The 24,149-nt window shown below is 47.0% G+C and overlaps 1 protein-coding gene across 3 annotated transcripts in view; it reads right to left on the bottom strand.

The window, feature by feature from the left end:
* LOC126521631 (protein DENND6B) overlaps positions 1-23,902 on the bottom strand; it is a 98,878-nt gene extending 74,976 nt beyond the window's left edge. The window contains exons 1-5 of one of the 3 annotated variants that reach the window (XM_055065785.2): positions 23,651-23,902; positions 23,434-23,472; positions 15,508-15,744; positions 6,042-6,147; positions 5,145-5,328 (exon numbers count right to left, since the gene is read on the bottom strand). In XM_055065785.2, the coding sequence (XP_054921760.1) occupies positions 5,145-5,328; positions 6,042-6,147; positions 15,508-15,744; positions 23,434-23,472; positions 23,651-23,824 (740 nt within the window). In that variant the 5' untranslated portion in view covers positions 23,825-23,902. The remainder of the gene's footprint in view (positions 1-5,144; positions 5,329-6,041; positions 6,148-15,507; positions 15,745-23,433; positions 23,473-23,650) is intronic. The other 2 variants (XM_072288624.1, XM_050170329.3) reach the window with 2 other exon arrangements.
* Positions 23,903-24,149: the final 247 nt, after the last annotated feature.

Raw genomic sequence — 24,149 nt, 5'->3', positions numbered from 1 at the left:
TGAAGCATCAGTGAAGAATGCAGTAGATCTGTACTTGTCTTCAAGAGCCATGAAATGTTGCTGGATGAGGGCACTTGGACAACTCTTTTTCTTAAGCTCTCTAAAGGACAAGTCACAAGTGACAGGATATTGCTCCCAAGGTGGGATGGGTTCAGCAGAGTCACTTTCCTGCAGATCTGTGAAAGCTATTGCAAGTTTTTCCGCAACAGATTTTACTGCCAACGGGAACGGCGGGGCGTGTGAAGGCCTGTTTAAGTACAACTGATTTGTGGACTGATCACTTATGAGTGCTTTGCATGGATGTTGTTTTAGTGACGTGATTCTTATTGCATAGGTGATTCCCAGATATGTTCGTTGATAATCCAGTGGCCACTGATCCGATTCTGCATATAGACTTTGGACGGGGCTCGTCCGAAAGGCACCAAGCGCTAGACGGATACCTAAGTGATATACAGGATCGAGTACTCTAAGTGTTGTCTTTGAAGCCGACTGGTATACAATACATCCATAGTCTATGCGGGACAACACAAGGCTTTTAAAAAGAGACAGGAGGCAATACCTATCTGTTCCCCACGACTGATGAGATAAAATCTTTAAAAGGTTCATGGTTTGAAGACATTTCAGTTTCAACTGTTTTATATGCTGTATGAAGGTTAGCTTACTATCGAAGATTACGCCTAGAAACTTTTGTTCTTTTCTATTTATCAGGTTTTTCCCATGCATCGTAATACAAGGGTCAGGATATACCCCTCTACGTCTGGAAAACAGCACACAGGAGGTCTTTTCTGCACTGAATCTAAACCCGTTTTCGTCGGCCCATTTCGTGAGCCGATTAACAGTCAACTGGATCTGGCGTTCACATATGGACAGGTTGCAGGATTTAAAGCTGATTTGGATGTCGTCCACATAGACAGAATAAGACACCATTGGTGGTATAACAGAGCGGAGAGAGTTCATTTTGATTATAAAAAGTGTGCAACTTAGCACACCTCCCTGTGGAACACCGTTTTCTTGAATAAAAGTGCGCGATAATACATTGCCAATTCTTACGCGGAACTTCCTTTGAGATAAGTAATCTTGCAAAATGTTCAGCATACTACCACAAATTCCATAGGACGACAGGTCTTGCAGAATACCATATCGCCAGGCAGTATCATATGCCTTTTCAAGATCAAAGAATACAGATAGACAGTATTGGCTGTGTACAAATGCGTCACGTATATATGACTCAAGCAGAACAAGATTATCGGTTGTCGACCTCGCTCTTCGGAAGCCAGATTGGTGAGGGTCAAATATACCGTTATATTCGAAAAAGAACACAAGGCGACGGTTAATAATTTTTTCAAATACCTTAAGTAGACAGCTGGTCAGTGCAATTGGTCTATAGCTATTAACTAAGGAAGGGTCTTTGCCGTGTTTGAGTATTGGTAGGACTATTGCTTCTTTCCAAGATGAAGGTATATGACCAGTTGCAAAAATCTTATTGTAAAGACCTAAGATGCAGTTTAGGGTCTCATAAGGCAGATTCTTGATTATTTCATATGTTATTGTGTCAGAACCTGGAGCCGAGCTACCACAAGAGCCTAGGGCAAGCTTGAGTTCATGGAACGTTAATGGTCTATTGTACCCTTCTGATGACTTTTTTGGATTTAGAGGAATATTTTCAGCTATTCTTTTATGCTTTAAGAAAATTTCGGAATAATTTTCCGAACTTGATACTCTCTCAAAGTGCTCGCCAAGAGTGTTTGCTTGGTCATCTATTGACTCACCAGAGCCATTGACGAGAGGAAAAGGATTTGGACGTTGTCCTTTTAGTTTACGTACCCTGTTATATACCTTGCTAACATCCGTGTATGAGCTTATGGAGGATACGTAGCGTGTCCAGCTTTCTCTTTTCGATACTCGGCGAATACGGCGGCCATTTGCCTTGCACCGCTTAAATTCTATTAGATTTTCTGCGGTTGGGTAGCGTGAAAATCTACTCCATGCTTTGTTCTGGCGTTTCTTTGCAGTTTCGCAGTCTTTGTTCCACCACGGCTTTGGATTGATCTTATATGTACAGGACTGAGGGATGCAGTTTTCAGCAGAACAGAGAATATGTTCAGTGATGTAGCTGGCCAGTTCCTCTACACCTAGGTGGTCCACATCTTCCAGGCACAGTTTGCATATGTTTCTGAATTTCGACCAGTCTGCACTGTGAAGTTTCCACTTTTTGGGGTACGCTGGTCCATCGTGCCACTTTGTTGTTTCTAGGAGTGTAGGGAAATGATCGCTCCCGTATGGATTACTGATAACTCTCCATTCCAGGTATGGCAGAAGTGACGCTGACCCTATTGCTAAATCTATGCATGAATATGTGTTGTGTGTGGAACTGTAAAAGGTTGGATCTGCCTTGTTAAATATACAGGCTCCAGAAGAAAGAAGGAAGTTTTCTATTGCCCGTCCTCTCGCATCACATCTTGAGTCACCCCAGAACGTGCTGTGAGCATTGAAGTCTCCGATTACTACATAGGGTTCGGGAAGTTGGTCAATCAGTTTTTCAAATTCTGTTGTGTCAAACCGTTCATTAGGCGATATATATATGGAGCAAATCGTTATAAGATGATTGAACAGTATAGCCCGAACAGCCACTGCTTCAAATGAACTCTGGAGTGATACATGCTGGCATGCTACTGATTTTTGGACTATGATTGCCACACCACCTGAAGAAGAATTACCATTATTTCTATCTTTACGGAAAACTGTGTACTGTTTTAAGAAGTTCTGGTGTGTAGAGTTTAAATGTGTTTCTTGAACACAGAACAGTCGTGGCTGATATTCCGCAAGTAGGTCTTTGATATCATCTAGATTGCGAAATAGGCCCCTGGCATTCCACTGAATTATTTGTGTAGCCATATTAAGGAAGGTTTTTGTTGTCTGTGTTCAAGAGGAAATGTTAAAAATAGGTAATATGTATACAAGGACGGTAACCGTTTAGGTTACCGGTCCCTTCCTTTGAGGAGTTATAGGTATTTTATCTCTTCTAGCGCGCTCTTGAGAGCGCTGATCTTTCGGCGTCGATGACGCCGGTGATTTCTGATCGACCTCCATAGCCTTCCCGGAGGCACTGGAGGATCGTGAACTAGGCGCTGAAACTCGCGTCCCAGGCCGTGGAGTTCGGATTAGTTTTGGGACCTGCGGGACCGGAGTCGGCAGCTCCACCTTCGATGTTGATGGAGCAGCACTTGCTGCAGCCACCAGGGGGGCAGGCGGAGTGATTACCGGGCCACTCTCAGTGACCGCGGTAGACTCCCGAGGGATTTGTGACGCTGCCCCCCGTCGCGCCACCTCGGAAAAGCTTGTGTGATCTAAGTACGAAAGACGTTTCCTTGCTTCGTGAAATGTAATATTTTCTTTGACCTTTAGTGCAATAATTTCTTTTTCTTTCTTCCATTTAGGGCATGTCCTGGAGTAGGCTGGATGGCTTCCTTCACAGTTCACACAATGTGGAGATGAGTCGCAAGTATCTGATTGATGTTCATTTGAGCTGCATTTCGCGCAAGTTTGCCTTCCTCGGCATGTCTGGGATCCATGTCCATACCTCTGGCACTTAAAGCACCGTCGAGGATTTGGGATGTACGGCCTAACACGTACTTTGATATAGCCTGCATCCAATGTACTAGGCAGTAGACTGGTACCAAAGGTTAATACTATGTGCTTTGTTGGAAGTTGTTCATTGTTCCTGCGGATTAGGATTCTTTCTACTTTGATCACATTTTGGCCCTGGAAACCTTCAAGCAGCTCTTCGTTACTAAGGTCTAAGAAGTCGTCTTCAGAGATTACTCCACGGCTGGTGTTCATGGTTCGATGTGCTGACACAGTGACTGCTACATCGCCAATGCATTTCAAGTCATTAATTTTATCGTGTTGTGTTTTATCCTTCAATTCAAGGAGCAGGTCTCCATTCGACATCTTTGTAGCTTTGTAGCCAGATCCTATAGTGTTTGCGAGGCATTTCGCCACCAAGAAGGGGGAGAATTTACGCACGCTCTTGTTGCCTTCACTGTGGATTACTTGGTACTTAGGGAAGTGTTCTTGATTGTTCTTCAAAAAGAATTGAAACGTTGCATCGGTGCGCCCTCTTTTTAGAGGGCGATCAAGGGAAAGTGGTTTGCTAGAAGCCATATAGAAGTCGAGTTCGGCAGCAGCGCCAACCGCCCACCACCGAGCCCAACATGGGGACGGAGCAAGCCTTACGAGTAAGACAAGCCCTCGCCAGTTGTACGGTGCTACTATAACCCAATCTGGAGTACCCAAGGTTGGCCACCCACACAAGGTTAACCCTCGCTGCCAGGAAGAATTGGAAGTAAAGAGAAGCGAGGAGAAGACAGGAAAGATGGAAAGTGAGAGAAAGACGAAGGTTGGAGGGAGAGAGAGACAGGAAAAGGCAACTGCCGATTTCCCCCGGGTGGGTCAGTCCGGGGGTGCCGTCTACGTGAAGCAGAGGCCAAAGAGGTGTGTTGCCTCCGCCGGGGGGCCTTAAAGGTCCAAACACCCGGCATCGGCTCAACCCCCAGGATCCCCCTTTCCCCGGACACGGCTAAGCCGCGCACGGCTACACGCGGGAGGGTCCAACCCTCGTGTGCTCGGGTACGTGGTGTCGCAACACCATAAGATGAAGATTAGATAAGATGAAGATTAGTGGAAGTTTGTCATATGTTTTGCTTTTTTGACATGCACACGACCACAGTTTTCTTGGGTACGCTCATCTATGCAGTTCGATTAAGCCATGTATGTAAATCTTAGTGTAAGAGAAGGAACGTTTGAGACTTGCGAAATATTCTCGTGTGCACATATTCTAAGCCTTAAACTATGTGTATAACAATGCATCAAATTTTTTATTTTTATAAGTTTATTTCCTTTTTTCATTGTTGTTATTCTTAAATAAACAGTACATATATACCACTGCAAATTTTTTTTTTCTCATTTTACGGTCACCCTAGAAAAATTACGCTAAATGTTTTTCGAAATAGGTCCCTCAGAAGAATTGGAATCTGCAATAAAGAAAATCAACCCTGGGCGGTTGCATATGGCTTAACCCTAAAAGGGTTAAGCATAAGTACACCAGTCAGCAGAACACAGCACAGGGAGCAAGCAAGGCACACCGAAACAGGTCCACTTCATGCACAGAGGGCACTGGATCCAGGCCTGGCTGGACCGGAGGTGGGCCTAGGGTACGGCACAAGCCTTGCAGAGGTGGGATTCGAGCCTCCAGGGACACTCCATGCAGTGGCAGGCTGAGGGCACGGCCTGGCATAGGGGCAGGCCAACTCTCCAGGTTCCGCAGGGCTGCGATGTGGGGGGCACAGAAAGGCCGACCTAAACATTGTGCATTTATGTGTGCCGATGCAAAAGATTGCTTCAGGTTGAATTTCAAATCCCTCAAAATTCAATAATTTTTACATAGGAAAAAAACTACTCTGAAAGAGTAATACTAAAGTCCTAACGGTCATAAGAGTAATACTAGAGCCCTAACGGTCATACCTTAGTTCTGGTTGGAAGCAAAACAGTGACTCTTGAAAGCAAAATCTCAATGTAGAGAGCTGCTGCAGTGCTGTAAAAAGCATTGCTTCACTGATATCAAATACAAGCAGCACTGAAATTGTTTTTGCACAATGGGGCCAGACCAACAGCAGCAGGCAGATGCTATAAGACATTGAGACCTCAAGGCACACTATGTGCATCTGTTTGAACTCAGATTTTTTTCATGCATTTAAACAGATTCTATTTCTCTGGAGACCAATTAGCGGCAGCATTGCAGTACGCCAAAAGTGCAGCCTTCAAGACTATGGCTCCACTGTTGCAAGAGCGGAATTCCACACTCTCAAGAAGCCATGAAAAATCTCGTGGCCACTCAAAAAATTATGAGATATGCACATGCACAGACAGCCAGTGCATGCAAACATATGTGGCCAGAGTAGGATGCCCTACTTGCAACAGTCAGGTGTTCCTACTGCCTGACACAAGTGAGCTCTGCAAAGACGAAAGAGGATTATACGCACCTGCTTCGAGACTGGGCAGACTCGTGCGAAAGTATTCCTGAGCTACGAGGGAGAGCACACGGCTGAAGAGACCAACCAGTGGCAGCCGTGTGAGCACCACAAGGGACTGCACAAGGGGAAAGGGGGGGGGGGGGGGGGCATCCTGTTAAACACAGCATGCAGACCACATCTCTCGTGTCCACCGCAGCAATCACTTCTCTTCGTGCAAATTTCCTAACCTCCTTGTACCACCAAACCCAGTGCATCGTGTGGCCTCAAAAGTGCCTGCTTGTGGTTTCTGTGGTTTTCTTTGTGCTCACCTAGCTATGTACTACACACGTCTTTTCATGTTTTTGAGTGGTCTAAGTATGGCTTTGAAAACTGCAAATAAATGAGTTGTTAGAAAATAGCAATGTTAGGACGCTGTCTCGTGTGCGTTCCAGTCCATGTCATTTTGCCTGCACTAGAGCGATTTAGAAGCTGACCTACCAACAAGCCTATATAGCTACCCCCATCGTCCCCTCCTTTTCATACTATAACAGGCACCTGGTTATCTTTTCTGCATGTTACATTACTTGCTCTACTCAACTGCTGCTTCTTTATCTCAACTAGACAATCACCTACTTGCACTCGCTCTCAAATCCACACTGCCTTCTTCCTGTCAAGAGGGGGACACGGTGCAGGGAATAAAAATTTTTGGCCAAAAAATGCATTTCCAATTGCTTGCAGTTCCAGGTTCCTCAATTATTCAAGAATGTGCTAGCAAAATTTTAGCCATATCAGCATGGTAAAAAAAGCAAGGATATACATTTTTACTTGTCCTGGCAATGCCCTGGAAAAATTGGAAGCTCTCATGACCACCATTTTGAAAGCGCATTCACAGCTCAAGCAGAAACGCTTTGGATGCTGTGGGAACCGTTAATGGAAACCCCTTTTCTATGAGGCGTTGCAAACCTTAGAGACACAAATTTTGGGCACGGACTGAAAAAAATTGGAGGACGCTTAAGCTTCGCCTTCAAGAGTGGAACGCAACAGCGTTCCCGTCGACCCGCCAAGGGGTGTAAGACACGCTACGGCACAGCGACTACGCGCCCCGCATCGGACGCGGTGAGCGTCGAGCAACGCAGCGTTCGGCGCGACAACGAAATGTGCGCCTGAGCAAGCGACGCACGCCTGAGCCTTAGAAACACCTCGTTTCTAAGGCAACACCGTGTTCACTAGAGGCGCTTTTGTACCGCTTTGAAGCATCGAACCCGTGGCTCAGTGGTAACGTCTCCGTCTCACACTCCAGAGACCCTGGTTCGATTCCCACCCAGCCCATCTGGCAAGTTGTTTTTTATTCATGAAGTGCCTGCTGGGATTTACCGCTCACGGCCAGCGCCGCCGACGCCGACGACACCGGCTTTTCTGCGACACGAGCTCCTTAACGCTGTCGCGTTAAAACAAGGGAACTGCAGGCCTCAATGGCACCAGACACTGTCACGCAAGCACAATTTCCTGCCCAAAGAAGATTCACAGGGTGCTTGAAAGTTGAACATTATTTCTGAAACACATACTGCATACCATTTGAAAAAAGAGCTTTGTCCAGTGTGAATTTATTTTTTGGCCATTTCGTGTAAAGGCTGCACTATGTGACCATATTTGCACACAATAACTTCATTTTGCTTGTTAAATATATGAACATAATGTGGTTTCATTGGTACACACATTCTACACATGTCATAGTTCATTGTCTGTCATTTTAATAAGGTATTTTATTTCAATGGTTGTTTGGCAAAAATTAGGAACGGCTGCTCTGTAATCATATGGCCATCAGTAGTTTGCCTACAGGAAGAAACTCGCATCACTGTCTGTCAGCAGCAATTAAATTAAATTATGGGGTTTTATGCGCCAAAATTACGATCTGATCATGAGGCACGCTGTAGTGGGGGACTCTGGAAATTAGGACCACCTGCGGTTCTTTAACGTGGATCTAAATCTAAGAACACGCATGTTTTCCCATAGTGGATTTGATCCCGCAACCTCGTGTCTGTCAGCAGCAAAACTTGCCACTTCTGTTTTCAGATCAGAAGCACGGCAACAGCAGCAACAACAGCCCACTAAAGATTAGGGTCAGTGTGCATGCTTTTGTATGTACATTTGCAAAACTACTTTTTAACTAGAGCACAAGATCCACCACAAAAATGAAATCAAGTTTTTGTTCTTTCACGCAAAGTTACAATCACAAGAAAATAAACAGCCTCAGAATTTCTCATTTCTTTTTCTTATGCTAGAATGCTTCCCTTATTCGCTCCACACATATTTTCCCTGCATGGATATCATCACTGCTGTTTTGTTGCGCTGCTTCCTTCTAGTATACATTATTTGCCTAGCTTTGAGTGCTACCTTCTGCTTATTTTTACATTCGGTTCTATATTTCTCACCACAATACATTCTTAGAAAATGCCCGTAAAACTTGAATTCCAAATTCACTGTTCACCAACAGCTCTGAAGCAGAATGAAGAGACTTCACTGTTAAACTAGTTCATCAATGCCGGGAACAAACTGTTGGCCACAGAAATAGCAGCCAATGACTGCTATGGCACAGCATTACAATTCAAATCTCAAATGGCAGTAGATAATAGCAATAAAATAAATGCAGAAGAAAACCTGCCCAGAGCCTTCACATGTGCAATCAATTAGAATTTTTCCATAAAAACAGCTATTGCTTGTATAAGTACATCAGTCCTGTATTTTTTAATTTGCACATGTTTACTGCTACACCTGGACATATTTCAAAATGACAGAGCTCGATGTCCTTTCGAGAGAGGGAGAGAACACCAGGCTGTAAGAGTGAACTTATTCTTTCTAGCAAGGACAGCTGGATAACCGAGGAGCTCAACAGTTTCTTATCAATAACCATTCTTTAATAACAATGTCATAAACAATGCCCTGATATTAAAGCGCAAGTTTTCAAACTTGAATTCGCAATTTACTGCTTGCCTACAGCTCCAACGCTGAATAAAGAGGGAGAGAATACCAGGCTGCAAGAGTGAACTTTATTCTTTCTAGCAAGGACAACTGGGTAACCGAGGGGCTCGATAGATTGCTATCGATAACTATATGAAGCAAACAAACAATAAAAGGTCAACCGACACCAAATTTCTTTTCTAGCTTCTTGTGCTCTGTTAAACAGCTGCCAACACTAATCAAGATATGATGCCTCAATTCCTCAAATGTGCAACAAATCATGAATTATGACATCTTTTAATCTAGGAAATTTAAAAAGTGCACTAAATTTATTGGCATAGAGTTCACTTACATCATCTCGGTACATCATGAAATTTGGGGGTAGTGTCTTGTAGTAACACTGATGTGGGGGTCGGTGCAGTAGTCCAAGTCGCACTGTGATTGCCTTGTTAAAACTTTAGAATATGGAATAACACGGGACAGAAGGATGAAAGGCCTTGTCCATTCTAATTTGTCATTCTATTTTTATGTTACTTTTCTTTTCTCCACCCAAGAATTTTCTTTTATAAATGTCAACTTTCAAGTTATTGATTCCCTTTGTCCTTATCCGTTCCATTTAACCACCTGCGGGTATTCTGCGGGTATTCCTAACTGCGGGTATGCGCCATGACTGCTCAGGTCAACAACAACTCACAGAAGCACTAGAGGATATGCCTTGAGTCAAATCCCCCTACCCTACCAAAAATAAAGAAAAAGAAAAAATGAAATGACAGCCAATTCTCCAACTTGGATATGAGCCACAAGTTCAAAGGACAACCGCAGGAGGCTGTTGTGCCCATACAACCAGCCCGGATTCCGAATCTACAAGATGTAGAATTTATCCTGCGAACGCCCTTTGGACAAACCCGGGGCTGCGCCAAAAGGCACAGCACCCTAACGCTCCCTTGACAAGTCAAGATGCTGCGCCGCCAGGCCGTGGCGTCCTGTGGAGGAGCATCGGCGAGCGACATGTCAAAACGTGCAACAAAGTGCTAGACAGCCTGGTGCCGTATTTCCTTTCCCCTGGGGGTCACCGCGCACGACAAAATCAAAGCGGGTGGCCAGCGCGGTCGCTGGTTGGACCTCTCGGATGACCGTCGAGTGCTGGCTTTGCAATGGGCCGTTTGAGTGACAATCGTTTCTCGGGGCTTTCTAAGCCCCAATGCCGCCGCCTGGAAAACCGGATCCACCGAACCACCGGGAGCCGAGTGCCGCTCTTGAGTGGTGTGAGATGTGTTACATGTTGGAGTCTCGCCAGACGTCGTCGTGCGGGAACAGTCGCGTTTGCTGTTAGCTCTCGACCTCCGTGCCAATCCGATCAGGTCCTGTATAATGACCTGTATATAGTGTATAGAGTACCTTTTGTTATTCTCACCGACGCCTGACTCGGAGTCTTCGCTACCGACTAGAGAGCTGGCAACACTCTGTCACAAAAAGGGTGACGAGCGCTACGGGACCACGCCAATGTCGCAACAGTGGATGGCAGCTACGGGATTGACCAGCATCGGCTACCTCAGCGCGGTGAGTGCCTGAAGTTTATCTCAAACACCAGACTTTCTATGACACAGGTTATAGTAGCTTAGGGAAGGATTTGGTGTTGCATTGTGTAAACCTTGTGTGTTTCAAGCCTAGTGAGAGTGTATTGAAAACCACGAGATGCTGAGGGGGGTAAACAGGGCAGTGTGTGAAATACTTGCAGATGTCTTACTAGTAGCGTTATAGTAGCATACGGCAGGTATATTCAAAAAGGGTAAACAGCAGGAGGACAGTGTGAACGATGGAGAAGTACAAGGTCAAAGAACTTCTCCAAATTTGTGAGGAGTTGGGCATTGAGTTGGGCTCAACAAAAAGAAAGAATGCGATCCTTCAGGTCATCAGGACTGGGGACGTAACAGCTGAAGAAGCCAAAGAGGCCTGGGCCAATATCAATGAACGTTGGGAGCGGCAGGCAGAAAAGGAACATCGCGAGGAGGAAATAGGGGAAAAGAAAGAGAGGGAACGTCGCAAGTACGAGCTTAAAATGAAAGAGTTGGAGACCCGAAATAGCTCGCCGGCGCCTAGTCTCACTAGAATTCTAACGGTCCAAGAATACGCGACCAACTTCCACCCTTTGTTGTCGGAGAGGATATGGCCAAATACCTCGTGAAGTTTGAGCATGTGTGCGAACGGAATGGCATTGAGCGATCCCTCTGCGCACAGAATCCGTTAGCCTTGCTTCCTGGGGAGGCATCAGAGGTAATAACTTGCTTATCGAAAGAGGCGTTTGAGAGCTATAGTGATGTGAAAGAAGCGCTACTGCGGAAGTACAAATTGTCGCCCGAAGCTTTCCGGCAGAGGTTCTGGTATGCAAGAAAGGGCAGGGAGTCGAATGTTGACTTCGTGTTCCGTCTAAAAGCCGACCTGGTGGAATGGCTGAACGGCGAAGAGGTCCTCACGCGATTTAAAGTGCGCCAGCTGTCGAAGGAACTTGACTTTGCGTCAGTGAGCAAACACCGGTGCAGCACACGGACCGATCAAGGTAACTTGAGTGGCGAGCAGGCATGGGAGAGGCAGAGCTCGGAGGCTGGCCTGGGCGAGCATGTCCTGGAACTGACTGGGAGTGACACGTGCAGTGCTAGCCGCGATATGGACACGACGCCGCAGTTAGGCGACGCGGGCTCCAAACTTTCGCTCCGGTTTCCGCCAGCTGGCAGGAGCTGGCTGCAGTTGAAAGGGAAACTCTGATTCGCGAGCAACAGGAAGACTGTTTAATAGCCGATCTGATTAAGAGCGTCAAACTGGGAGTGAAAAAAAAGAGGCTTTGATTTTACGAGGAATCTGGCTTTTTGTACTGCCGTTACACAGATGAGCAGGGTCGCAAATATGAGCAGCTTCTGATTCCTCGAAAATATCGCCGGCAGTTACTGGAACTCGCACACGAAAATGCGTGGGCAGGGCATCTTGGCTCAAAAAAAGACCCAAGGCTAGAATGGCTCAGGAGTTTTATTGGCCGTATTGTTGGAAGGATGTCGAACAATTCGTGCGCTCTTGCGACACCTGCCAGAGAGTCGGCAAATCCACTGACAAGTGGAAGGCACCGATGAAGTTGGTGCCCCTCATATCCGAACCTTTTTGGCGACTAGTAATCGATATTGTAGACCCTCCAGCAGCACAGCCTCGTTGTCCGTAGAGGAAGGTTGAACGCGAACGCAGATGCTCTAAGTCGTGCATTCTAGGCCTCGCTTCTTTTAGTGACCTACTCGTTACTTACCTTCTCTTGCTTCGCGACAACCTGTCATGTTCGCAGGGAGATCGGGGAAAAAAATGAATGACCTCTTTTGCTTCCTCAGTAGTGTGTTTTCGGTCCAAGTGATTTCAGGGGGACCCTTCTATTTTTCATTATTATTGCTGATTATTAATTGTTCCTGATATTTTGGTGTATTGTTAAGTTGAAAAATGGTTGTTTGAGCCTTGTGTACCAGATCGTACACCTGCCTCTTGTTGCACTGGGAGCAAAAAGGGGAATAGCAATTCAGTTAGGTTGATTTGGATTATGGCCTTGTCGGGTGTTTGACGGGAGACAGAGGGCACTTGCTCGTGTTGGGTGTTGCCTTTTGCCGGTCGGTTTTGCAAGCTGCAGAACGACCAACCAGAACCAGGGGCGAGAATCAAGGTCATTGGAACGACCCGAGCGGAGCTGGTCGAGGTGCCTTGGCAACAACGCTGTGAGCAGAGCTCCTGTCCCGGCAAGTGGGACCTGGGCACATGAAGTGGGGCGAGCCTGACGAACGTGCGCGCCTGGCATCCGAGCCACGTGGAGGCAGCTCGTCTTCCCGGCGCCTTACCTGATGGCGGGGATGCTGTTGTGCCTGTACAACCAGCCCGGATTCCAAATCTACAATATGCAGAATTTATCCTGCAAACACCCTTTGGACAACCCGGGGGCTGCGCCGAAAGGCGCAGCCCCCGGGTTGTCTAACCTACCTTAACCTACCCTAACACTCCCTTGACAAGTCAAGATGCTGCGCCGCCAGGCAGCAGCGTCCTATGGAGGAGGGTTGGCGAGCGACATGTGCGAATGTGCAACAAAGTGCTAGACAGCCCGGCGCTGTATTTTCTTTCCCCTCAAGGTCACCGCGCGCAGCATTATTGAAGCGTGTGGCCAGCGCAGTTGCTGGTTGGACCTCTCGGACGACCGTCGAGCGCTGGCTTTGTATTGGGCCGTTTGAGTGATAATCGTTTCTCGGGGATTTATAAGCCCCAACGCCGCCTGGAAAACTGGATCCACCGAACCACCGTGAACCAAGCGCCGCTCTCGAGTGGAGTGAGATGTGTTACGCATTGAAGTCTCGCCGGACATCGCCATGCGGGAACAGTCGCATTTGCTGTTAGCTCTCGGCCTCCGTGCCGATCCAATCATGTCCTGTATAATGACCTGTATATAGTGTATAAAGTCCCTTTTGTTATTCTCACAGACGCCTGACTCAGGGTCTTCGCTACCAACTAGAGAGCCGGCCACGCTCTGTCACGAAACGGGTGACGAGCGCTACTGGACCACCTCAAAGTCGCAACAGGGCCCAGCTTATGATACCAAGTGGAGAAGCATTGAGTGAAAGACAAACGAATGGTCTATGCAGCGTGCATCCAGCTTTGAGCGAGGCACAGTAATTGTGTGGCTTGTGACCGTAGAACCACAGTGAACGGCGTGTGTTTCAGCAGTGCTGGTTGTCGCCAAGCTCACGCAAAGACTCTCCAGAGAAGACATGGCAGCCTCCCCACCCCGCTAAACACAGATGCTGCACAGTACCCCCAAAAAGCAACCATGACGGCCAGCATTGTCAACCATAACCTTCAAGAGGCGGCTTTGATGACGGTCCGCAGTGCCAACGACCTCGAATCGGAGGAGACAGCCATCGCCTTGGCCATTACCTCTAGTCTAACAAATAAGCATGTCACAATTACTACTGACTCCCAGGCAGCTTGCCGTAGCTACGCGAGAGGCAGAATATCTTCCATCGCCCGCTGACAAGCCTCCCGATTCCTGGACGATGAAATAGTATGAACTCTGGGACACGAGTTCCTCCGTGGAAATCAGCGTGCACACGCTCTAGCCCAAGCTCATGCCTCCCAGGCATCACAAGGAAGGGATACAGTCGCATCTATGCAGTCCGTACCTTTACAATACAATGCCATACTACAACACCACAGACTGAACAGAAGACAATACCTACCTCCACACAAGACCCTTTCATGCAAAGACACCATAGCATGGCGACAACTGCAAACCAACACATACCCCCATTTAGGCAAACTACACGCAATAAATCCGACACTATACTCGTACATGTCCCCTTTGCAACAACTACACCTCCCTATATCACATCACATGGGCATGCCCCAACATAAAGGCAGCCCCGCAAATAACCGACCCCACACCCGAGCAGAGGGAGGCCGTGCTGACTAGCCTGGACCCTCATGACTAGCTGCAACTGGTGCGGCAGGCCCGGGAGACAGCAAAAGCCACAGGAGCCCTGGACTGAGGATGCCTCCCCACACAAGCAGAAAGACACCTGCTTGTCTTTTTCTTTTCTTTTGTGTTTCATTTTCCAATAAATCTTCTTCCTCCTCCTACTCTCAGCAGTTTGTGACCACTTCACTTGATTTTCATGAGATCAAAATTCATGAGTAAAAGAGAAATGAAAATGGAAGAAAAGACAATTTATCACCAATGGGAGCCAAACCCACAACAACCAGATAATGCATATAATGCTCTACCAATTGAGCTGTGGCAGTAGCTGTAGCCCTCCTCCACTTTCTTGGTGTGCATGTGCTAAACCTAGCGGTGGCAGCCAGCATTTGCATGTTTACATTTACAGTGGCATTGAAGGATGCAAGGAATGCTAGAGTAAATACACTAGCTATGCAATGAGCAAGGAGAATCACAAAAACCACGCTTAATTTTTTATTAGCAACAACCATGTGAAGCCAACACACCAGCGAAAGTATGTTCCACATCTAGCTCCAGGCCATCAGTTGTACTGATTAACAACACTCTAGGGACTAGGCTTAGTACATAACATACATAAATACCCAAGAAAAAGGATGGAGGGCGATATATGCTACTAAATCTTAATCGGTAGGCCCACAACTTCTGCATGCGTCATGCAGAAGTTATGGGTTTGGCTCCCACTCGAAGCAATTTCCATTCTTTTTAAATTAATTCTGCATTCAAATTAAAAAACAGAGTTAATTTCCCCTATGCTTTCCTTGGCTTCATTGTTCAATTCAAATCGTACAAGTTTCTGTTTAACATATGTTTTACTAGTTTCTTTCTGTATAGCCAGGTGATGTGTAGGAACCCAGCTTTTATCTGTCAGTGTTTGGAATGCAGCACTTTCCTGGTCTATGCACATGCTATAGTCTGTTTGCTGTGTCTTTGCTATGCATCAGCCCCGCTGACCACAGCTTTTGGCTGCACTGTTGGCGAGACAAAGCATGCAAACACAGAGACATGGCTTGCCTTCTGAAAATATCCCCTGCGCACATTGGGGTCCTTGACCTGACGAAAGTACACAAATCCGTGGAAATAGGCAGGATCAGCCTGCAGAGCAGGTGCGACTGCGGCATTGTATGCCACCAGGGCAGGGCAGAGTGGCCTCTGGGGCAGTGCACACTGCCTGATGCGGAAATGGAACTGGGTGTCCCCCATGCAACCTGAGTTGGAATCCGGAAAGGCCAGGTAGCAGATGCTGCTCTTCTGCAAGAAATTCACCCGAGCTGCACATCGCATGGCCAATAAAGTAAGAAAGGATGTGCATGCTCTAGAAAGGATGACACAGATACTGAAAAATGTCAACACTACAGCAAACTCCACAGAATTAAAATATTTAGATAAAACTCAGCACACAAAGGGTGACTGAGGTTTAGCAAGAAAATTAAGTTTCCATAATGTGCACGTGGGGTGTTCAAATTATAAAGGATAATTGGGGCAGCAAGTGCTGCACTTAGATATTGCTGCATGCACACTGACCGCCTGAGCGGCTCTTCTAAAGCCACAAAAACACTCCGCCAATGACACCCCTCAATGCTTCCTAACCTCTCGCTTCCCCAACACACTCCCATGCCCTTCTATTTTTTTTCTTGTTCTTTTTTCCCTCTTGGTGTCATTTCTCTTCTTTTTTTGTTTCCTCTTTCTTTTCTCTCATTTTCTTTCGTTTCTTTTCTCTCTACCTTCCTACTCTCCCCCTCTTGTCCCCTCGTCTTAGTAACCAAGCTTACAGATTTCAGGTAATAGCGCTCATTCTCTTTAAGCCTCTCCCTTTACTACCAGCCGCCCACCGACAACCGCACGTGACGTCACTCTACTAACCCTTTAAAACTAACATGCCGAGGATGACGAGGCCACCTTTGACAAGGATAAGTCCTTCTATTGAAACATTGGCCAGCCTTTATGAGGCACCTTCTCCCTGTCTATAACCTTTACACCCCTGTTCTGTGTAATCAAACAACAAATAACAAAACATAAAACCTGTACCTTTATATATTGACTCACGGGTATCTAAAGCATGCATACATCTTAATGTAACACCCTACGATATTGAATGGCTACTTTGGCATAGGCGCCGACTAAGGAGGAGCTCCTGGGCCGAACCCCTTTCAACGGTTCCCAGGGGGGAGGGGGGCTGACCCCCCCCCCTGGGGCAATGCAAAAGCCTCCTCCCTCCCCCCACTTCTTGAGTTGAATAATTGATTGCAATTACTGAATTAAATCTCAATATTGAAAGAATTACTGGCAGCTACTCCACTGTACTGGAAACAATATCATCATCAGCAGCAGCAGCAGCAGCAGCAGCAGCAGCAGCATCAGCCTGATTACGCCCACTGCAGGGCAAAGGCCTCTCCCATACTTCTCCAACTACCCCGGTCATGTACTAATTGTGGCCATGTTGTCCCTGCAGACTTCTTAATCTCATCCGCCCACCTAACTTTCTGCCGCCCTCTGCTACGCTTCCCTTCCCTTGGAATCCAATCCGTAACCCTTGATGACCATCGGTAATCTTCCTTCCTCATTACATGTCCAGCCCATGTCCATTTCTTTTTCTTGATTTCAACTAAGATATCAGTAACTCGCGTTTGTTCCCTCACCCAATCTGCTCTTTTCTTATCCCTTAAGTTACACCTATCAGTCTTCTTTCCATAGCTCGTTGCGTCGTCCTCAATTTAAGTAGAATCCTTTTAGTAAGCCTCCAGGTTTCTGCCCCGTATGTGAGTACTGGTAAGACACAGCTGTTATATACTTTTCTCTTGAGGGATATTGGCAACCTGCTGTTCATGATCTGATAATGTCTGCCAAACACACCCCAGCCCATTCTTATTCTTCTGATTATTTCAGTCTCATGATCTGGATCCGCAGTCACTACCTGTCCTAAGTAAATGTATTCCCTTACCACTTCCAGTGCCTCACTACCTATCGTAAACTGCTGTTCTCTTCCGAGACTGTTAAACATTAGTTTTCTGCGGATTAGTTTTTAGACCTACCCTTCTGCTTTGCCTCTCCAGGTCAGTGAGCATGCTTTGCAGTTGGTCCCTTGAGTTACTAAGCAAGGCAATATCATCAGCGAATCGCAAGTTACTAAGGTATTCTCCATTAACTCTTATCCCCAATTCTTCCCAATCCAGGTCTGTGAATACCTTCTGTAAACACGCTGTGAATAGCATTGGAGAGATCTTATCGCCCTGCCTGATGCCTTTCTTTATTGGGATTTTGTTGCCTTCTTTATGGTGGACTACGGTGGCTGTGGAGCCGCTATAGTTATCTTTCAGTATTTTTACATACGGTTCGTCTACACCCTGATTCCGTAATGCCTCCATGACTGCTGAGGTTTTGACTTAATCAAACGCTTTCTCGTAATTAATGAAAGCTATATATAAGGGTTGGTTATATTCCACACATTTCTCTATCACCTGATTGATAGTGTGAATACGGTTTATAGTTGAGTAGCCTTTATGGAATCCTGCCTGGTCCTTTGGTTGATGGAAGTCTAAGGTGTTCCTGATACTATTTGCAATTACCTTAGTAAATACTTTGTAGGCAGCAACAATTTGCACTAGGTTTTCTTCGAGTAACGCAATTGCTCTTTTTTTTTTTTGTCTTGGTGCATGATAATTGGGGAACACTGCGTAATTCACTCAGCAACCTAAATGAGGCCAAGCAAGATTCACTCGAAATCGGAATCAACAGCAGTCATGTGCAGCAGTGCTTATACTTGGACTCACTAAGAGAGAGAGAGGAGGGGGGAGGGAGGCTGCATTTTTGCCTGAAAGGCGAAACAGTATTAGTGATAGCCAAGTATGTGACAATTACACGAAGGAATATTTCACCGCCGAAAGGACTCAGGCTGTGAAATTGAATTGCCTCCTACTATGAGGTCTTGTATTTACTGTAAGGGGGTTTATTTGGCTCGTAGAGCAGCAGCGACAAACTCAGCACCAGCAGGTAGGGCGCAGCCAGCGAACGAACTGGGTACAAGCCACGCGATGGCAACGGGGCTTTTCAGCCTGCCGATCTGCTTCGTCACAATCACCCCCGGAATCGAAGAGTAGCCATCCTGGCGACCTAGGAACAGGTGGGCGGATCGTAATACTGCTTCAGCCGGTCAATGTGCACAGTCTCTCGCCCCCAACGACGCAGATCGGGAGATGGCGATACGGGTTCAATCACGTAATTAACTGGTAATGTTTGCGCAACCACGCAGTAGGGCCCGTGGTACTTCGGGAGGAGCTTGGACGAAAGGCCAGGAGCAGCAACAGGCGGGACCCAAAGCCACAAGAGTGAATCTATAGGGAAGGGGTGAGGGGGAGGACTGAGGTCATGACGCTCTTTTTGGCGGCAGTGTTGAGCAGACATCTAAGACCGGGCCAGTTGTCGGCATTTCTCGGTGTGCTGAGTGATCGCAGAAACAGGTGAGCATTCAGCAGGGTTCAGCCGGTACGGGAGAACCGTATCAATGGTGCTGGAGGGATGGCGGCCGTAAAGAAGAAATAATGGTGAGAATCCGGTGGTGGCTTGAGAGGCAGTGTTATATGCGTAAGTGATGAATGGAAGTACAAGATCCCAGTTGGAGTGGTCAGATGCAACATACATTGAGAGTATGTCACCAAGAGTTCTGTTGAATCGTTCTGTTAAGCCATTGGTCTGTGGATGATAAGCAGTAGTAGTGTGGCGAATAATTTGGCATTCAGATAGGAGTGACTGCAGGACGTCCGAGAGGAATATGCGGCCCCGACCACTCAACAGTTCATGAGGCGTGCCATGGCGGAGAACGAAGTTGTTTAGAATGAACGAGGCGACGTCTTTTGCCGATGTGGTAGGCAAGGCGGCAGTTTCAGCATACCGTGTCAAATGATCTACGGCGACAACAATCCATCGGGTGCCAGCGCCAGTAGATGGAAGAGGCCCGTGTATATCAATGCCGACACGGTCAAATGGCTGAGCTGGGCAGGGAAGTGGCTGGAAAGGTGCGGTGGAGAGATGCAGGACACATTTCCGTCGCTCGCAGGCAATGCAGGAGCGTACTTATTTGTGGACGAAGGTGTACATCTCTTGCCAACAATAACATCGTAGGCGAAGCCGTGTGTAGGTTTTCGACACTCCGCCGTGACCACACTGCAGGTCAGAGTGAAAAGTGGAGCATAAATCTTGTTGGAGGTGGCAGGGTACTACTAAGAGCCATTTGCGGCAGTCATTGTGGTAGTTGTGGCGGTATAAATGTTTGTCGCGGATTGTGAAATGCTGCGCCTGTCGGCGTAACGCTCGAGGTGCCGAACATGCCAGAGGATTTGACAAAAAATCGAATATCATGACGATCCATGGGTCTTTTCGTTGCTCCGAGGCCATGCCCAGGATGTCAAGTGGTGAGATGTCATGTCTGTAGGTGGAATTACTGCTGTCTGAAGTAACTGGGAAGCGCAAGAGCGCATCGGCATCAGAGTGTTCACATCCAGAGCGATAGACGACACAGATATCATATTCCTGGATTCGGAGGGCCCACCGAGCGAGGCGGCCCAACAGGTCTTTTAAGTTAGACAACCAGCAAAGAGCATGATGATCCATCACCACGTCAAAGCATCGACCGTAGAGATATGGTCAAAATTTTTGAAGAGCCCATACGATAGCCAGGCACTCTTTTTCTGTTACTGAATAATTGGCCTTCGGTTTCGTGTGGGCACGACTGGCATAAGCGACTACGTATTCGGCATTAGTGTTCTTGCGTTGTGTAAGCACGGCACCAAGGCCAACACCACTGGTGTCAATGTGAAGTTCTGTAGGTACGCTTGGATCAAAATGGCGCTAGATTGGCGAAGATGTGAGTAGGCAATGAAGAGTTGTAAAGGCATCATCAGAGGCTTCCAACCAAGCAGAAAGTTCATTGTCGCCTTGGAGAAGTTGGTTTAGTGGTGCGATCACAGTAGCGAAATTGCAAATGAAACGTCGAAAATAGGAGCAGAGGCCAATTAAGCTGCGTAGTGCTTTCAAGTTAGTGGGCTTCGGAAATTCAGATACAGCGCGAAGTTTAGCAGGATCTGGAAGAATGCCTTCTTTGGAGACAATGTGGCCTAATAAAGTCAGTTTTCAAGCTCCAAATCGGCACTTTCTTAAGTTAAGCTGGAGACCAGCATTCCGGAGACAGGGCAAAACTTGATGTAAACGCCACAGATGGGTTGGAAAATCAGGGGAAAAGACGACAATGTCGTTGAGGTAGCAAAGACAAGTATGCCACTTCAGGCCACGTAGGATGCCGTCCATCATTTGTTCAAAGGTGGCAGGCACGTTGCTCAGACCGAACGGCATTACAGTGAATTCATACAAGCTGTCTGGTGTTACAAATTCAATTTTAGAACAGTCGGCGTCAGCCATGGGCATCTGCCAGTAGTCAGAGTGGTGATCTAAGGAGAAAAAAAAGTCCGCTCCTTGCAAACAGTCAAGTGCGTCGCCAATATGTGGCAACGGGTATAGATCCTTTCGGGTAATCTTGTTAAGCCATCGATAATCGACACAAAATCATATGGTGCAGTCTTTTTTTTTAACTAGGATGACTGGTGATGCCCAGGGACTACTAGAAGGCTTGATGACACTGCGATTGAGCATATCGTTCACCTGGTCATTGATAACGCGTCTTTCAGAGGGACGCTGTCGAATTGGTGCATGGCTCCTAGTGTCGATAGTGTGCGAAACAGTCGTGCGACTGAGTGATGTTGCTCGACAGTCAAAAGAGGAAGAGAAGCCTTGGAGCAAGCGAAGAAGTTCGTCGCGTTGTGTCGTTGTAAGGTCCCTAGCAATAGCTGACGTAAATGAATGTGGCAGTGACAGAGGAGGCGATGCCTCGAAAGCGGCAAGATAAGTGGAGTCATCCATCGTGTCAAATATTTAAGATGAGGTCAGTGGCTCTGCTCTGCCAAGGCTTTCCGGCGACGTAAAGTAATTGGTTCAGTCAATGGGTTTGAGACACACATGAGAGAGGCACCAGCTTTGAACTCGAGGATGGTGAACGGCAGTGGTAGTGAACGGCGGCGAACGAAGAGTTCAGACAGAGCGAAGTGTACTGTGCCATCATCTACAGTCACAAGAGATACTGACAAGAGTGGAAGACCAGGCAGGTATAACGGTGTCTTCTGAAACAGCGATTTTGCGACAACGGTCCTTGTGGTCAGTGATAATATCGGTCGAAAACTGAAACAGCTCGATTTCGGTGCGGGCACAGTCAATGATCGCATGATGTGTGGAGAGACAGTCCCAACCTAATATGACGTCATGTGAACATGATGGCAACACAATGAATTCTATGATATAAAGGACCTCCTGAATGACGACACGAGCGGTGCAGGCGCCAGATGGCTCGACGTGGTGCACGTTGGCAGTCTGAAGGGACAGTCCAGAAAGAGGCGTCATCACTTTTCCTATCTTGCGGAAAATACGGGCATCTATCGTTGAAAGTGCAGCGCTGGTGTTGACAAGTGCTAGCGTCAATGTTCCTTCTATTGCGACTTCAATAACGTTCTTCGGGGAAGTGTGAGGCCTTATACATTTCGCTGACAGCGCAGTTCTCGCCTCCTGAACTGCGATTTTTAGTTTTCCTGGCGCAAAGGGCTCCGCCGCCGGTGCATGGGGGAAAGGGAGTGGCGGTGAGGAGAAGGTGAACGGCGAGCGGCGGAGAATGCGGTCTCGATGGCAGGAGGAGATTCAAAGGTGTATGAATAGTCGCGGCATTGTTGGAAACGTGGCGCATATGGACACACATTGTTGGGGACGTTCGGTGTAAGCAGGCGACAGTGACGCGCCACGTGTCCAGCTTGGCCACAATAAAAACAAATCGGACAATTGTCTTCCCTGCGCCAATGGTCTTGAGGTCGTGCACAGTGCACCAGTAGCCGGACTGGAAGGGATACGGTTGACAGAGACTGACGAGTGGCTATGTGCCTCTGTGGCACAAGAGGCACAGAATCCTTAACCGTAGCTCTAGCCACCATTCTTCATTCAACAAGCATCACGCACTGCCTCTGTCCTCGTAGCAATCGCTGCATAGAGTCGCACACTTTGTATCCGCCTGGTCTGGTGTTTGCATTTCAGTGCAGCGTGAGAGGGGCGCATTGCATAAACATAAAAGTGCATGAAAGTTATGTTTTGATCTTTGTGATGGATAAACGTATACACTGCATGAGGTTGCACGCTTCTGCATGAGTCAAGTAATCAAATAAAACCAACCTTATTGCTCTCTATACACTAGAACAAGGGGTAAACACACGTCTTCTGCTTGTAATATTTGTATCGCAAAATTTGTTTCTGCAGGTATGAGTTAAACCTAGATATGAATAAGAACGCCTTCTTTATAAGGCCAAGCCTGAGTTACAATCTTTCACCCCAAATCTACTTATTAGAAATTACAACTAACATTCGCACGTTGACCTGACCAGCACCTAAGCCACGTGAACTTGAAGCCAGTTGTCTACCACACTCACATCGTAATCTCCGAACTTCATCGCACGGGATAACTTGGATTAATCTTGTGCGATGCTTTTAGGCGTGTTCTCCACAGCTTACTATGTCACAAGTAAGGCGGTATGACTTGATACGTAAACCGCAGACGAGAGAAATACATATAGCCATGCACGTGAGCGCGCGCGCACGCACGCACACAAACATACACACGTGTGCCACAAAAAACAACAAAACTCGAAAAATGAGCCAGACATGTCCAGAAAGGAGATTTCTCCAAAAGCCAAGGATGAAACGTCAATTAACATGTGGCACTTGTCACGCAGATTGCGATGTGACAACTTATAACTGAGTTGCGGCAGAACATATACCGTAAATTGTAAACGCATTTCGCCATACTACTGTTTTTTTTAATGTTTTTGATCTTGTTTAATTAGATTCCGACTGCCTTACCTCTTTTTCGGAAAGTTGCGCATCGCTCGGAAGCACCATCTGAAATCAAGCGCACATCACATTCATCACCACCAGCACAATGCCGCGAGCTCAGAAGAATGGAGCACAACTTCGCGATCCTTATGACGGCCAAATGAGAGGAATAAAGAGAACATGAAAAAGCAGACGCATCAGTGGTTACTCCGGCAATCCGGAGCGAGCCGCGGAGAGACGCTACCTCCATCGCTTGGCCCAACTCCAAATCAAAGGCAACAACACATATGCAGTGAATCCAGCTCGAGAGATTCTCGCACGTAAGAAGTCGCGGAAGTGCTGAACTGTCATCTCGATTCGACGAGCTACTTGGAGCTGCTCCCGCTTCCTTAACATCTTCCGCCATCTTCCCCACCATGGCAACTACATCAGCGTTGACCGACGCGACGCATGATTCCGCCAAACGAAGCAGACATAAGGAAGCAGATCAAAGCAGACGATGTGGTCAAGATGGATGGGTGGATGCTATGAGCGTCCCCTTTGGAACGGGGCGGTGGCAGGCCCCGCACACTCTCAAGTTCAACAAATGGCCACAGAGGGCGAAAAATCAATCGAGGCGCGTTTCAGCGTAAGCGCGCAAGTGGAGCTACTGTAATTTGGTCGAATACTTTAATTTGTGCTTTCTCTGCTAGGGGCGCTGAACATGCTGAATTTTTTAATTTACACAAACCATTGACATGAAC

This window comes from Dermacentor andersoni, chromosome 6 (genome assembly GCF_023375885.2).
Source record: "Dermacentor andersoni chromosome 6, qqDerAnde1_hic_scaffold, whole genome shotgun sequence".
NCBI classification, from domain to species: Eukaryota; Metazoa; Arthropoda; class Arachnida; order Ixodida; family Ixodidae; genus Dermacentor; species Dermacentor andersoni.
The sequence above is the reverse complement of the archived record's forward strand: the minus strand, read 5'-3'. Positions and strand labels throughout refer to the sequence as shown.